The 16,714-nt window shown below is 37.3% G+C and overlaps 1 protein-coding gene across 1 annotated transcript in view; it reads right to left on the reverse strand.

Annotated features, from left to right (window-relative positions):
• The window catches only part of LOC102605072 (cleavage and polyadenylation specificity factor subunit 1), a 54,793-nt gene that overhangs the window by 2,271 nt on the left and 35,808 nt on the right, over nt 1–16,714 (reverse strand). Inside the window, exons 16-25 of the mRNA XM_006347995.2 lie at nt 15,278–15,474; nt 13,558–14,348; nt 13,187–13,267; nt 13,041–13,106; nt 8,251–8,328; nt 7,653–7,874; nt 6,763–6,894; nt 6,493–6,669; nt 5,343–5,522; nt 3,628–4,013 (exon numbers count right to left, since the gene is read on the reverse strand). Coding sequence (XP_006348057.1) covers nt 3,628–4,013; nt 5,343–5,522; nt 6,493–6,669; nt 6,763–6,894; nt 7,653–7,874; nt 8,251–8,328; nt 13,041–13,106; nt 13,187–13,267; nt 13,558–14,348; nt 15,278–15,474 — 2,310 coding nt within the window. The remainder of the gene's footprint in view (nt 1–3,627; nt 4,014–5,342; nt 5,523–6,492; nt 6,670–6,762; nt 6,895–7,652; nt 7,875–8,250; nt 8,329–13,040; nt 13,107–13,186; nt 13,268–13,557; nt 14,349–15,277; nt 15,475–16,714) is intronic.

A 16,714-nucleotide genomic window follows, 5' to 3' on the forward strand; every position in this document is an offset into this window, starting at 1 on the left:
GGAGGGGTGGGGGTGGGTGAGGGTGGGTGGGGGGGGTTAGGGGGGGGGGGGGGGGGGGGGGGAATGGAGCTTCGTACTTAAGTTTCTGGCATCAATGAGCTTTGGGAGAAAGTGGAATACATGAATCGCCTTTTGCATAAGCACCACTAGACATTCTGTATTAGTGAATAGTTCCCCTGTTTGAGACAAGGGGATCCAATTCCCTTTCTTATTTATCTTGGTAATGGAACGCTTCAGAAATATGCTCAAGACTGCTAAACATAATGGTAGTTCAGAGCTTCAAATAATGAACAGAATGGCTTGGAAGTTCCATCTAACTATCTTGATGATACATTAGTTATGTGTGGTGCAACCGTGGAGCAGCTTAGACACTTCAGAGTTATTGTCACAGTTTTTGAAGCAATCTCAGGGCGCCATCACATTTGGCAGAAGTCTAATCTTTCCTGTTAAGGAAGTTGAAAATCTGGCATGCTTGCAAATGCATTGGGGTTTGATGTAGGATCACGTCCCTACTTATTTGGGTTTTTATTGTGAGAGCTAAGAACAAAGCATCAGAAATTTGGAAAGGGGTACTGGAAAGATGCGAGGATAGATTGGCAAGGTGGAAGAGTCAATACTTGCCATTGAGGGGTAGACTAGTACTGATAAATGATGTGCTGGACTAAAAAAAATTTGGACTTTGGATAAACAAAGGGAGTTCTTATGGCAAGGGGAAAGAGGACATTTCACCTAGTAAAATGGACCATTATTTTATAGCTAGTAAAAAGGAGCAGGGACTGAAAATTAGGAATCTAAAGCAACAGAACATCAACATCAGCTAGATGATGAAACGGATGTGTAGGTTCATATCTGAAGAAAAAGATTTATGGAAGAAGTAATTAGCGAGGAGTATGGAGTTGATTGCCCCTGGATACTAAAACTATAAACATCCCTTATGGTGTTGGGGTTTAGATAAACATCTGGAATCAGTGGCAACAATTTATGGACATCATTAGTTTCAAAGTTGGGGATGGGAGGATTATCTCTTTCTGGAATAACTAACTAATGGATAGGTCATGCTCCTCTCAAAAAGTTGTTACCTGACATACATAGACTTTCTGTAATGCTAGAAGCAAGCACAGTGTCCTCTGAGTCCAGAGGCAATGATGGTAAACTGCTACCAAGGACTTAGAAAAAAGTAAAATCAGATATCAATTCACAGTGAAAATCTTGCTATGATAGCTTGATTTCTGGAAAGTGGAAACAGATCTGGAAAACTAATGCTCCTTACCTTACAAGATCTGATAGGATCCCTAAGAAGAAGAGGGACATACTTTTGTTTTTGATCTGTAAAAAAATTTGCTTGCACCTTCTTGGTGTTTTTTTAATCAATACAACTACCAATTCTCAAAAGGAAGTTCAAAAAACAATAGTAAAACCAACACTATGGAAGGAAATGTTAGGCCTCAAAAGCTAAAACACACCCATAAGATGATTTAAAATGTAGACACTAAACAATAACATAATCAGAAAAGAAAAAGGAATTTAGAGATTGTATTTAAGAAAAGTAGTAACTTAATAAGAAACTTAAAACTACATGTTTTTATCTAAATCCAAATTTTAACTGGTTTCTGAAACTACATTCTTTTTTACTTCATCTATTTCTTTAAATTATTGTTTTTCAATTACACTGGTCTTAAAAATTGTTTTTTTTTTTTGTGATTATATTCTTTTCGAGCATTACGACAATAACATACTCAGTATAGTCCCACAAGTATGATTGTAGAGGGTAGGGATATACGAAGACCCTAACCCTACCTTTGTAGGGAAGAGAGGTTGTTTCCAATAAACCCTCAACTCAAGAAAAGTATTTTCCGAATATGTATGAAAGAAATGCAAGAGACAAAAGCTATGATGGAAATACTGAAGAAAGAGAAGTGCTGACAGTAAAAAGTAAAAATAGTGAAGATAAAAAAGTAAAGAAACAACAGTAGTAATAGAATTGAAGAATAGGATGATGCCACTGGTAAGGAAACAGATAGATGCTCCAGACTAAAACCCTGTTCTACCACTGGGAGAAGAGGAGACGCTCAACTACTTACTGACCATCTTCCCTAATCATCGACCTACATGCTCTCCCAGCTAAGATCATGTCCTCAGTGAGTTGAAGATGTGATATATCCCGTCTAATCACCTCTCACCAATTCTTCCTCGGTTTACCTCTACCTCCCCTCGAGCCTATCACCGCCAACCTTTCGCACCTCACTGGGCCATCTTGCTCCTCCTTTTCAAACATTATATATACTACAATTTTTATTTTTTCCTTCATTGTGCCTCTCTACTAAAACCCATATTTTGATAGTGCTTTGAACTTAAGCCCTTGCATAGTTTTGGCACTGCTCTATGCTAATTGTCTTAGGCACTAAGAAAAAAAGCTGAGTATCCAACTCAAAACCTTAAAGGAATGGGTGAAGCAGCCCAAGACATAATAAAATCCTTTGAAAACCCTTACACAACAAATAAGGGATAAGTAACCTTATTCTAGGATTTTACACACAAACTTGAACACTTTCAGGGAGAGATATAGAGAGAGTATGTCTCAAGAGGGAGCCTGGAGCCAAGAGGAGAGTAGGCTCAACAGGCATAGGTGTGAGCTTGGAGCAAATCTAGTGGCTATATAGGGCTTGAATTGAAAGAGATGAGAGAAACACAGAGTAAAAAGAGTAGATACAGAAGAACAATTATGAAAACGGCCTTACCAAAGTTTGGCACTGATACCATGTGAAAGAATCGGAGCATCTAACTCAAAATCTTAAGGTAGTAGGTGCATCCCTTAGGAGGCTATAAATCCCTTTGAGAACTCTTACGAAACAAACAAGAATACGTGCTATGTTGCTCGGACTCTTCAAAAATGCCAACGGGTGCGTGTCGGATTCGCCAAAAGTAGTGTATTTTTGAAGAATCCGAGACAGGTGCGGCATCAAAAGTGAAGAGTCCGCGCAACTAAGAATACGTGTACTCTCTAACAAAACTTACTGAGATCGATATGCAGTCATACAACATCCAGTCAAGATCAAAAGTGATCACATATGATAACGTATAAGTAGCATATATAAAGGGTAAACTCGGAGGTCAGTAGGGTAGATTGAATCATGTCCTCCATAGACCTCCCTATGCACCAGTCATTAAATGTGACACTATGAGAAATGAAGATGACAAGATGAGACTTAAAAGTCATCTAAAGGAAAGTTATACTAACCAGTTAGGATGAATGCTTTGGTGTTGTGACACGTTTAATAGGTCATCTATTTTTTTCCTGAATGTATATTACGTCATGCATTAGCAAATACTCTTTTAATCTTGTCAGAGACTTGTATGTCCGTGTAGGAATGAGTGTGAGATCTAGAGTACCCCAAACCAGTCTTCAGAAACAAATTATTGTAGTCATGGTCATGGAGCTCTTCAATCTCATCACAAGGCAAGACGCTTCCTTTTCACTCACTACCAAACATAATTTTATTTTGAGAAGGTACCACCAAACATAATATGGTACATACTCAACTGTCTAAACAAGGAAGTTGGCAACACATAAAAACAAAATTTGAGTAAACTAAAATGAAGTGCTAGATAGTTCCAAAGACTACTTACTGGGATAGCAGCTCACAGTCAACTATGTTGTCTGGACCAGGCCGATGAGCTTTTCCATTTGAACGGAACTGGCGGAAAGATCTTGGATTTAATCCAGCAACATGGGTAACAGCAGTGACAAGCTTTTTCTGCAGGGACTGAAGCCTACGAAAAGTAAGTTCATCCAGAGGGGCTATACAGCCAAGGCTGCCTTCTAAAGTGCCAAACACTGTAGCAAAGCGATTAGTTTTATCAGAGCCAGGAGTGGTAGCAGTTCGTTCAGATGTAGTGGGAAGCAACTGCAAGCGTAAAAACTTTGTAATGCGAGAACCAACATGGAACTCAGCCCTAGACAGAAGCTTCTGCCCTTTCCAACTTTCTGACACCTTTGGAGCATAGTAGAATATCTACATTTAACCAAATATTAAGTAATTAGAGTCGGATATCAAAGCCCCTGATTAAATTTGAATAACACCGCAGGTCTTCAAACCATTGCTAAAGATAATGGCAGTAGGAAGTAAAAAAAGATATTAACCTCTTGGCTAGATACCATTATCAGAATGCTATGCAAGATCAGTGATACTGACCAACATATATCTGAATAATTATTGCAAGTATGACTAGTTATATACTTTCCATAACTACATTGCAGGTCACAAACTTCACTTTAGAATATCATCCACAGAAACTATAAAATTCTGTGACTCAAAATTGAATTTGCTCACAAAATGCTCAGTGGCAAAAGCTAGTTTGCATCATTTTCATGCATTAGAATAGTCATATCGTAGCAAACTCATCCACCTTTTTCTAATCAGTGAGAGCCCCTTCTCCAACCCGAAGGAAAGAAAGCACAAAAAAAGTTAAGAATAACAATAATATAAAAAAAAAAAGTGGTACAGGGGGAGCTGAATAGAGAACAATAAAACAAAACTCTCAAGTTGAAAATTGTAAAGATATGGCACTTGAGCCTAACTCAACCCCAAACGCTAGCTCATGATGGGAGGATTGTCCAAGTTCATATAAGGAGACCACCGGTCCATTCCCCAACCGATGGGGGACTTTTACTAACTTTAACAACCCCCTTCACGGCCAGGACCCACTGGAGCGTGGACCGGGAGCACAAACGGGAATGGACCTGTGATACCATGTAAAGATATGACTTATGGGCCTAACTCAACCCCAAATGCTAGCTAATGAATGTAGGACTTTTACCCACTCAAACAAAGATAATAGGCAACAAGTTTTGCATCAGATGAAAAAGTTAGAGCGAACCAACTTATGGGTTTTCAACTAATCCTAGACATTGGGTGTACACATGCTATTAGAGTGAACTTGTTCTGCGAACTTAAAGTTTCACAGAAGAGCAATGGCCTTCAAGGTTTACATGTCCCACATTGGTAGAGGTAATAGGTTGTCTCCTCATATGGTCTTGGACAACCCTCACCTTATGAGCTAGCTTTGAGGTTGAGTTAGGCCCAAGATTCATTTCTTATCATGGTACCAAAGCTAGGCTCATCCATGTTATTGTGTGTTTCAATGTTAGGCCTCCATGTTATGTTGTCCATGCAATGGTTGGTAAGCTTGGTATGTGGAGGAAATGGGTGGTTGTCATTATATCGTCTTGGACAACCTCAACTTCTAAACTAGTTTTTGGGGTTGAGTTAGGTCTAAGGTCCGTATTTTATCACGAACGCTATTGCATCGACAATACAGAAAAATATAAAACCACAACATACCTGAACATTCTTTTGATCATCTGAAACTACAAGACTGAGAGTGCTACCATCAATCAAAAACTCTGTTGCTAAACAATCAAGCGGACTAAAATCTTTAGCCAATAAACTCAGTTGAGGCTCTTTCCAACTGACGAAGGATATACTCTTGTGAATGTCTCCAAGAAGAATAAAGTTCTTCACCTATGATTTACAACATTGAAGGAAAAGGTATGGAAAACATTCAGAATATTTTTTTGTGAGAAGCTTAAGGAAACTAAACAAAGAGAACTCCAAATACTTTCATGATTTGATATCTTTTGTCCATGAATGAAAAGGTACTATTAGATCCCTCATTTATGGAAATTGACAAGGTTTTAGAGAATAAACAATAAATTATGTGCTCCTCCCCAACAGTCTATTTGATTCTCTTTGTAGCTTGAGCCACCAAATATATTTGTCCAACTACAAGTAATAGATATAGGACAACCAATCTGAATATTTCAATAGAGAAAAGAAACTATTAGCAGAGTGTTGCTCCTTTCATCACATTTCATTCAAGTTATTTTCCACTTTGTTTTTGGTCTAAGCATATACTCAGGGTTGGGTGCAGGGCACACGATTTTAAAGCACACTGAGCTCTTGCAAAATGATTTATCTCATTGAATTTTGTAATTGTTACCAACAATGCAGAATAATAGGAACTGCAGCACTTGGATTCACCAAATCATGACTACATCTTATGCACTTTTTACAGTATTATGATTGGAACTCCTCATCTAGGCACACCCTGCCACTTATTGTGGATTTTCACAACCCTGGTGTGCAAAAATGGGATATGCACTAGGCATTTTTTTTTAATGTTGAACTCACCACTCTTTAAGATTAGAAATTATGCTATTCCTTGTGAGATTATATTATTAAATCTCAGATTATATTCATAAGCTTTTATATCCTCTAGGCAAATTCGGAAGAGGGTGGGCTATCGGCTACCTTTGATCCACATTCTTATACTTCAATAATTACAAATTTAACGAACCATGATTTACATAGCTTCCCTAGATGAAATGAAAAAATGTACTGAATAAAACACCCAAGTACTAAGCCTTAACAGGAGTTTGATCTGATAATATTCCTCAGAAGTGAAGGAAAAGCCACTAAAAATTGTACTTACAATATTTAGGCTCACAGCATGTAGTGGAGGATAATCACAAAAGGCAACTCCATTCAATTCAGAACCCGTCCATTTATGCAAGATAATTTTAGGACCAGAAGCTATCAACAAGTGACCTTGAAGTGAAGCTAAAGCAGGTATAGCACCCTTTAATTCCTTTGAGTAGACTTCTGAGACCTGAAACCATTTAAAAGAAGAGAGTAAAACAACTCATTTTGCCCAAAAAAAAGGAGGAAATATGGAAGCCAAAAGCCATGTGGTGGGAGATACCAATGTTCGTGAATTATCAGCAGTGCGATCTATAGAAAACAAAAGCACACGCCCTCTTGCAGCCACATCCTCCCCTTGCACGTAAGCAGTTCCAACTGCCAAAAGTGTTTCATTCTCTCTCGTCGTTGTATTCTGTTGTAGAACATTGAAAAAAAGAGGAAATGATTAATTTTTGAAAGTCTCCACATATTCCTCTTTTTTAAAGGTAAGATTTAATAGTCTCCTCATGTTCCTACCAAAGTTGTGTTCAAGTAGTGCTCCAGGTTTTGTTTTATTTTCTTCTTCTTTCTTTTGGAAAGGGGAGGAGACAAAATACCCCAGGTCACATTTCAATTGACCAAGTGACAATTAGGGGAACCAACAAATTTCCTTGCCATGGTATTTTCATTTACACTTCCGACTTAAAGGTGAGAAATATCTTTAAGATTTTTAAACAGATCACTTCAAGGAGAGCTTTTCAAAGGGAAACTGGAGCTTCAGAAACTCTACTTTAGGTAATTGTGACATTCAACTTAGAAAATGCACAGAAGAGTTGAATGTATGTACCACTAGAAACAGTATCTTGTATTTTCCAAATTGGAGTTCCGAAAGTTGTAGTTTTTTATTAAAGAAATGCCCCCCCCCCCCTCCCAGATATTTTATTCTCAATAGACGAGGTTATCAATGTTAAGAATCCAACTAGAAGGTGGTAACTTGACCTTCAAAGAATTGAATCAAGCTAAGTTTGAGAGAGGAAATAAACATTGAATTTTTTTATAAAGAAAAAAAATTAAGTTTGAAATCCTTTTTGGAGAGCTTGTACTCAATATTACATTCTTCCCTTCTTTTAATAGCTTCTGTAAGGAAACAAACAATAAAAAGAGAAAGAAGAGGAATAAAATTGAACTCACAAGTAAAGTAACCATCCTCACGGTTAGAGCATTTTCAGAACTTTGCATAGGAATACTTGCCCTTGTTTTCCAGAGCCCACCAGATTTTTCTGGTTCCACAATTCGCACCTCAAATTCTTCTATAGGATAGCTTCCTTCATAATTTAAATTATCAGGATCAAACTGCTGACCAACCTCTTGATCAGCTATAGTTGATAGGACTTGATTCAATGGCTTAAGAACCTGTCGGAAATAAGTAGAATTGTATGAAATGAAGCCAGTAAATATTAATGCTAGCCTCTGTTTTTTCCACATTTTCTTTCTATCTTAGTTCCTCTTTTTTCTTTTTTTTTTATGTGTGTGTGAGTGGGGGTTTGGACAGGGGGGAGGGGACACAGATCGCTGACCATAAGTGTAGTCAACTAACAATTCTATGTTGTGCATTCATGCGTAGGAAAGCTCTGTAGTACACAAATTGCTGTATGCTTTATGACTCATCTCTGAGCATTTGTATTACCAGCCTAACTCTTGAAAGCAAAATATTACCAGCCTAACAACATATGTTAATACATTAATCTCAAACCACAAATAGATAACAGAAGATGGAGTATATACTCACTGGAACTGAAACTATAACTGAGTAAACATTCTTCTCAGCAAAATAAGCAACTTGATGTGGTGTTCCCTTTAGTGGTATCTGCAACCCAGTCCCAAGAATAAAAGAGAAGAAAGACGAGAAATGTTAAAATTCAGATATCCATTGGGAGAAACAAATATCCAACTTTATGTACTAATGATTTGTACTCTAACTAATGGGAAAACATTAGCAACAGTTCATATGCATTATTTTAATTATTTTCGCAGGGAGGAGCTCTTCATATTATTGAAAAAGCTGAACAACATGCTATATTTATAATAGGATAATTGACATTCCTTAACCAGTAGTTGAACTGCTCGAGATGCAATTATCCCTAGCTTTGAAACTATACTAATAAATCCCTCTAATCAATCCATTAGTTGGCCACTGCACAAATTCTTCCAGTTAGTAATCACTTTCATCAATCAATTAGTTAGCCATTATACAATCATATTATCTTTGTTGAACCTCTCATGCGAAGTGCCCAAAATTTCTAACCTCTGTCCTCAATTGGATATCCATATATATACTTGACACAAGCACAATTATTGTGTTGCCTTAGTTCATCAAAAGCAGATCAATCGTAATATATCCAGAGGATCAATATAATAAGACATAATTTAGAAAACACTTTTGAATTTCCTTTAAAGTATTTGTTTTTTGCAGTTTTTTAAAATAGAAAAACATAGAAAGAGCATTAGAAACAAAAATGACATTTGAAAACAATATTTGTATATGCATAGAGTAAAAAACTAAAGGAGTGCTTAAAATAATATGTGAACATATACTCCCCCATTCCAGTTTATATGGCACTATTTCCTTATTAGTCTATTCCTAAAAAATATCATATTACTATATTTGGAAACAATTTAACTTTAAACTTCTCATTTAACTCTTGATAAGAACCTTTCATAGGCAATGTTTTGGTGGAGACAAAATTAAAGGGAGCAGTAGGAGATCATAGTAAACAATTAGAGGGTAATAGATGGGCGGGGGGGAATTTGGATGGAGGCATTAGGTAGTAAAGGGAGTATAATTATTATGTGGGATAAAAGGTCTTGGAAGGGGGAGATGGTGGAGAGTGGAAATCAGATGATCACTTGCAAGTTGAGTGGCATTAATGTAGATCTCACTTGGTTTCTTACAGCAGTCTTAGTTGCACGGACTCTTCACTTCTGATGCCGCACCCGTGTCATTTTTGAAGAGTCCGAGCAACATAGACAGCAGTATATGCTTCATGTGATAGAAATGAAAGGAATGAGTTGTGGGAAGAATTAGGTGCAATGAAGAGCTTTTGTGAAGGACCTTGGGTGGTTTGTGGCGATTTCAACACTACTAGATTCCCTTCAGAAAAGGCAAATCATACCAAACTTTCAGGAGCAATGAAAGACTTCTCTAGTTGTATCAATGAACTAGAGCTACTCGACCCCCCTTTATTTGGAGGATCTTACACTTGGAGAGGAGGGTCAAATCATAGAAATGCATCACGGATCGACAGATTCATGCATTCATTTCCTTGGGACGAATTGTTTAATCAAATCATACAGAGTTCCTTGCCTAGTTTGGGTTCTGACCATAATCCAATTTTGTTGTCATGTGGGGATGAGGTCTTCAACAGATCATATTTCAAGTTTGAAAAATGGTGGCTGAATGTGGAGGGGTTCAAATCCAAAGTACAAGACTGGTGGAATTCTTTTAATGTGACAGGAAGAGCAGACTTTAAGTTAACAACAAAATTGAGTCTTTTGAAAGTAAAACTCAAGGAATGGAGCAAGGAGAATAAAGGTAACTGGAGTTGGAGGGCTAGAAAGGACCAACTTCTGGAGCAAATTGGAAGTTTGGAAATCATACAAGAGGCCAGACCTCTTACTGATGATGAGTTAATGATGAAAGCACAATGGGCCATGGAGTATGAACAAACGGCTAGAAATGAAGAAATCCATTAGAGACAGAGATCCAGAATTCAGTGGATCAAAGAGGGTGACAAGAACACAAAGTATTTCCACAGAATGACATATTTCCACAGAATTGCCACTGAGCGTAAGAGAATCAACACTATAGATTCTTTGATGATCGATGGGGTTATGTCCTCTAATTCTATGGAGATTAAGAGGTCCATTGTGGATTTCTATCAAAATTTTTACAAAGAATCTGAAAGTTGGCGTCCAGATTTGAATATTTTTTATGTTCAAACTATTACTGTGGAGGAGCAACAATGGCTTACAAGAAGGTTTGAAGAGGAAGAGGTGTTAGAAGGGATCAAAATGTGTGCAGCAGACAAGGCACCTGGCCCAGATGGTTACACATTGATTTTTTTTCAAACTTTCTGGGAAACTATAAAGGAGGACTTAATGTTGACCTTCCACAACTTCCACACTCAACAGAAATTTGAAAAAAGTTTTAATGCTACATTTGTAGCTTTGATTCCAAAGAAGGTGGGGGCAAATGATCTGAGAGATTTTAGACCAATTAGTTTGATCACAGGGGTGTACAAAATCATAGCCAAGGTTCTAGCAGAAAGATTGAAGAGGGTGATAAGCAAGCTTGTGAACAAACATCAGATGGCCTTCATTAAAGGTAGACAGATAATGGATGTTGCTTTAATTGCTAGTAAGTGTATTGACACTAGAATTAGAGGAGACGTACCGGTGGTTATGTGCAAGTTGGATATTGAGAAAGCATATGACCATTTAAATTGGAAGTTCCTGATCAACACACTTAGACAAATGGGATTTGGAAATAGATGGCTCGGTTGGATAGACTTTTGTATTAAAACCACCAGGTTCTCCATCCTTGTTAATGGAGAACCCGTAAGTTTTTTTCCTGCAGAAAGAGGACTTAAACAGGGGGATCCTCTATCTCCGTTCCTTTTTATTATAGCTATGGAGGGATTTGACAGTTTAATGAGGAAAGCGTTGGAAAATAATTGGATATGAGGTTTCAATATAAGAAACAGGGCAAACGAGAGTATGGAGATGACACATTCACTGTATGCTGATGATACAATAGTGTTTTGTGAAGCAAACCAGGAACAGCTATGCTATTTAAGGGTGATTCTGGTAGTTTTTGAGGCTTGTTCTGGACTCAAGGTTAACTGGAGAAAAAGCCGTATCTTTCCTGTAAAAGAAGTTGTAAAAGAAGTTCAACAGATACAAACACTAGCAAACATCTTGAGGTGCAAGGTAGAGAAGCTACCAACAGTCTATCTAGGCATGCCATTGGGGGCAAACCATAAAGCCATTACTATTTGGGATGGAATTATTAAGAAGACCGAGAGGAAGTTGGCACTTTGGAAGTCTCAATACCTTTCATTGGGAGGTAGTCATTTTAATAAACTCCATACTAGATTCCTTACCAACTAATGTGATGTCCCTTTTCCCTATACCTGGTGAGGTGGTCAAAATTCTAGATGCTTTGAGAAGGAATTTCCTCTGGCAATGAAATAAAATTGAGAGCAGTTTCAGTTTAGTAAAATGGGCAGAAGTTCAACAAGGGAGGAATTATGGGGGTTTGGGAGTAAGGAAGCTCATGTTACATAACAAAAGTCTGGTAAGCAAGTGGCTATGGAGGTACAACCAAGAGGAGCATGCACTATGGAAAGAGGTGATACAACACAAATTCGGTCAAGAAGGGGAATGTTGTTCAGATGAAGTAACAACCACTTACGGAGTTGGAGTTTGGAGGAATATCAGAAGCTTTTGGTCGACTCTAAAAGTTACTACAAACGTTAAAGTTGGGAGGGGGGGTAAGGTTTTATTCTGGAAAGAAGACTGGATTGATCAAGGATCTCTTCAAAATTTGTTTCCTGGACTTTACTCTATCATCCGGATAGCAAAATCAGTGAGTTGTGGTCTCAACAAGGGTGGAATTTGGTATTTAGAAGGTTGTTAAATGACTGGGAGATAGAAGGGGTAATTGAACTACTGAATATGATAGAAAGCTTTCCAAGCACTAATTTGGATACAGACAGTCTATTATGGAGACAACACCCAGATGGAAGATTCTCTGTCAACAGATTGTACAAGTGGGGTCTATCGGTAACTGGAGGAAGGAAAACAGGGCCATGGAGTGTTGTTTGGAAGAGTGTGGCTCCCACTAAAGTGAAGTGTTTTGTCTGGTTGATAGCTAGGAGAGCCTGTTTGACTCATGAAGCATTACAGAAAAGGGGCATCAACATAGCCTCTAGATGCTTACTATGCAAAGAGGCACTGGAAACCAACAAACACTTATTTTTGCATTGCAAAGTAACAACACAAGTATGGGCTTTATTCTTCAATTTAGCAAGCCTAAACTGGTGTATGCCAGAACACACATCAGATTTATTGAGTTGTTGGATCAGAAGGGGGGGCAGCAAGAGTCAAAAGAAGTGGTGGAGGACAGTACCTGCTTGTATCTGGTGGAATATTTGGAAGGAAAGGAATCAGAGGATTTTGAAGGAAAAGAATGCTCAATACAGAAGATTAAATGGAAAGTAATTACTTCGGTTTTGGTGTAAAGAACAAAATATAGAAGAGGAAATCCAATTAGTTGATTTTGTAGTTTCTTTGTAAGTATTTCTGTTTTTTGTTTTGTTTTTTTCTCTCCTCTGTTAATGCTTTTTGGAGGTGGTGGCCAGCATAGCCCTTAATGCTGAGGAATACAAGTTACCCATTTCAAAAAGAAAAAAAAAAAAATATTTCTTTTTTTTACTTGATCCAAAAAAAAAAATAGGGAAGGAGGGAGTAAAAAGGAAAAGAAAATTGTTTAACTGGTCTACAAAAATGAATTCCCACCTTTTGCACTGGCCAATAGTTGTCATAGGACAGGAAAGATGGAAGTTGACAAATCTTTAAAGTTCCCTGCAGTGACAAAAAGCAATCCAGAACTACATTAGCACAGACACATGAAAGTCAGAAGAAGCACAATTTCATTACCGTACCAGGGCTGTAACATATATAAGTCCGTGATTACAGTTAACATTGTGAAGGACAGTGAAGGCAACAATAGGTCCATCACACAGCTGCAGCAACAAAGCAGTACTTGTCAAGAAGAGTACATAACAGGTAAATGACCCAAGGTGAAAGTTTTTAACTTAGACATCAAAGGTTACAGGTACATTAAATGGTTGTGGTGCCAGGAAAGTTGCTTCAAGGCAAGACCATGATTTCCTGGTTCATTCCTCACCCAGGCACCACAAATAACCAGCATAAACGGGCATCAACTTAATCTAATTTCACCAACCTCTCTACTCTACCAAGAAAACAACAACAACAATATGTGAAATACACATGGAAGTAAGTTAACAATAACCTGTGGATGTATTCTAAGTCGTTCACGAAACACCATGAACCAAGATGGCCTTGATCCGGTGAGAAATATTCCTTGAGAACCACCAATATTCTTATAAACATTCATTCGCTGTAATTGGGTTCCAGATGGCATCTCTTCCCTTGCATAATTGTCTACTGGAACCCGAACAAATCTTAAATTTCTGAGCCTAGATGCATTTGTACTACTAAGACTAATGGAATTCTGTGATGAAACAGATCCCTCAACTTTAGAAGAATTCTCTGAACCTTCAAAAACATATGCATGGTAACTTAGAATCGTCCCATCAGCCAATATCCCAAAAAGAAAAGGGCGGGAATGTTTCCCTATCCATCTATGCATCATCAACTCCACCACGTTTATCTTCACGTCCTTACTATTCTCTTTCTGTCCAGGTCGGATTACATCCTCAGTATTCTTTGAATGTGCATGAAGACCATTGACCGAGTCTTGCATAAAAGTGTCAACAAGGTAGGTCCTCCCAGAAATGAATTTATCAACAGAGAAAACACAAGTAAAATTGGGAACATCAAATATTTCAAGAGTGCCATTTTCATAACAAACAACACAATATACATCACCCTGATCCTGGGTTACCCCATCGGCACCATCAATTGCCTCCCCCATGCCAGAAGAAAGCCAAGCATCAGTACTAGTCTTCCTGAGCCAAGGTTCAGGACCTTTATCATGATATAGTGTACAAGCAGATATTGACTTTTTTGAGCTTTCAAATACTGATGGAACAGTAAGAGAAACAGAGCATGATGATGGATCTGAAAGGAATAATAAAGTCAGCATGGAAGAGAAACACAGGATAAATGAAAAAGTTGAGCTTAAAAAGACATGGTTCAAGACAGAAAACGGAAAGACTTAAACTGTGAATTGTGCAGTAATTAATAAACCAGCTCAGGCCTTGCAGAAATAAAAAAAAATTGAAACTGGTAATGACTATATATATACACATATATTTTAAATTACACCATATCAGTGAAGAAGACTTTACAAAATCCCAACCAAGCTTAGGTACTGCTTTCACAAGGATCCTATCATGTCAACTAGTGATTCAACCTCCTCAGCATAGCTTTCTTTACACCAAAAATATACAATTCATCTTGATTTTCTCCACAAAATTATTTCAAAAACTCTATAGTTCCTCTCTTCCAAATGGTCCACCATATGCAAGCAGGGACAAGTTTCCACCAATTTTTCTGACTAACTGCCCCATCATTCTTGTTCCAAGAAGTAAATAACTACAGCATGTATTTTTACTAATGCAGATTATGATTCAAATTAGTAGTAAGATAATGATTCAGGCCAGTGGTAAGTCCCTTGGGAATTGCAGTACATGTATGAGTTGGTTTCAAGTTTATTTTAAATTAAGTTGAAGTCAAATTTCACTTGTATCGTTACTCATTCGAACTAGATCAATATGCTTTAGTAACAATTTAAGTTTTGAGGATAAAGAAAGGGCAGTCTGATGTACGAGCCTGCAAAAAAAAATACTCTATGAAGTAATGTTCACAACAAATATCACAAACCAACACGAAACAAATAAGTAATATTGCATAAAAACGGCAGGGTATTAAGCTAGAACAGGATTTATCAAATTAAGCAACGAAGAATGAGTTTTCTTGTTAGTTACCACTGCAAGAAGAGAGGTAATAACTTACAAAAGCATATATAACTTATCTTGCTAATATACCTCCAACAAGTAGCTGAAGACTTCCATTTGTCATTCTTAGTAGAACATAAGGATCCGCTATTGAAACAGAAGCTACAATAGAAGTATCTGAACTCGAGCCAGATTCCACATTTGAAGCCTTAAAACTCAATTCTTGAGTCATAAATGCACCATCAAGAATTCGAGCACCATGAGCAAACACTTGGATAACTCGGCGTCTACACAGAAACGTGAAGTGCATTTAAAAAACTTAAAAACCCATGCAACTGCTCAACATAATCAGCAAGGAAAAGAAACAAAATTCAAGACACAAGTCTAATGGTAAGTTTTGAAAAGAAAGTGTGGCATATACAAAACAGAACTCCAGATCAGGCAACTAAATTCTTACTTTTTCATTCATAACAACCATAAACAAAAGAATAGAACATACTGCATTCTCATTTTTTATACGTATAACATATTACAATTTAAGGACCACAAAGAAAGCAGAGCCGTCATCAAACCCTTTCTTTTGAATCAGCAATAGGTACCTTTAAGGAGAAAAAAAGGGTTTGTCAATCTCCTCGAAATTATTGTACAACTTCTTGCACAACCAAATCAGGAAACAATTTCTTTTTTCGTTTTACTCGCAGGGGGGGGGTTCTTCAGCTTTTCAAGAATCTAATGGACCAAATCAACAAATAAATAAACGAAAAAGGAAAGGTTACATCAATGACAAAGAAATGTGATTATACAGAATACAAAAACCAGTTGTGACTACCAAAATGATGTATAAACACTAACATTTTCATTTCAATTACACAGTGACTTTCTACTTTAATACGCCAAAATATGTTTGAGATGACTCCACTTTTATAAAATTTTCAAGAATTAAAATTCATCAACTTATTCAAACTTCAAATTTCATGAGAACTAGACAGGACATGACGCAACTTCTGCTCACCAAGGAAATTATCCTTGATAGGAGGGTGTGAAGGTCGAGAATTAGGATAATCGGTTAACAGGTAGTCGAGTGTTTTGCTTTCCCTTTACAGAAGTGTTACTTGGAGTCTTGTATTTTCATATTCTTAGATTTTTGTTTCTATTGGTTGTTTCCCTAGCCTTGATTATTGTGTTTTCTTGTTGTTCTTACTGCTTGTTGTTGCTCTCGAGCCAAAGGTCTATCGGAAACAATCTCTTTTCCTAACACACTACCCTCCACATACTCCACTTGTGGGGTTACACTGGGTATGTTGTTGTTGTGCTAATTTCTCTATCAAAAAGTGTTTCAACACTAATTTAATACAATACTCTACTATCACTAATCTAATATTTATGTCAACATCACTTATCATTTTTTTTAGATAAAGTAAAACTTTATTGATGTATGGGCAAAGCGCTCATATACAAGTATACCAAAAAGTAGAGAACCTACAAAATGAAATGATTTCTACAAAGGACATCCAATCTTCTATACAA

Source organism: Solanum tuberosum, unplaced genomic scaffold, assembly GCF_000226075.1.
Source record: "Solanum tuberosum cultivar DM 1-3 516 R44 unplaced genomic scaffold, SolTub_3.0 scf00099, whole genome shotgun sequence".
Taxonomy (NCBI): Eukaryota; Viridiplantae; Streptophyta; class Magnoliopsida; order Solanales; family Solanaceae; genus Solanum; species Solanum tuberosum.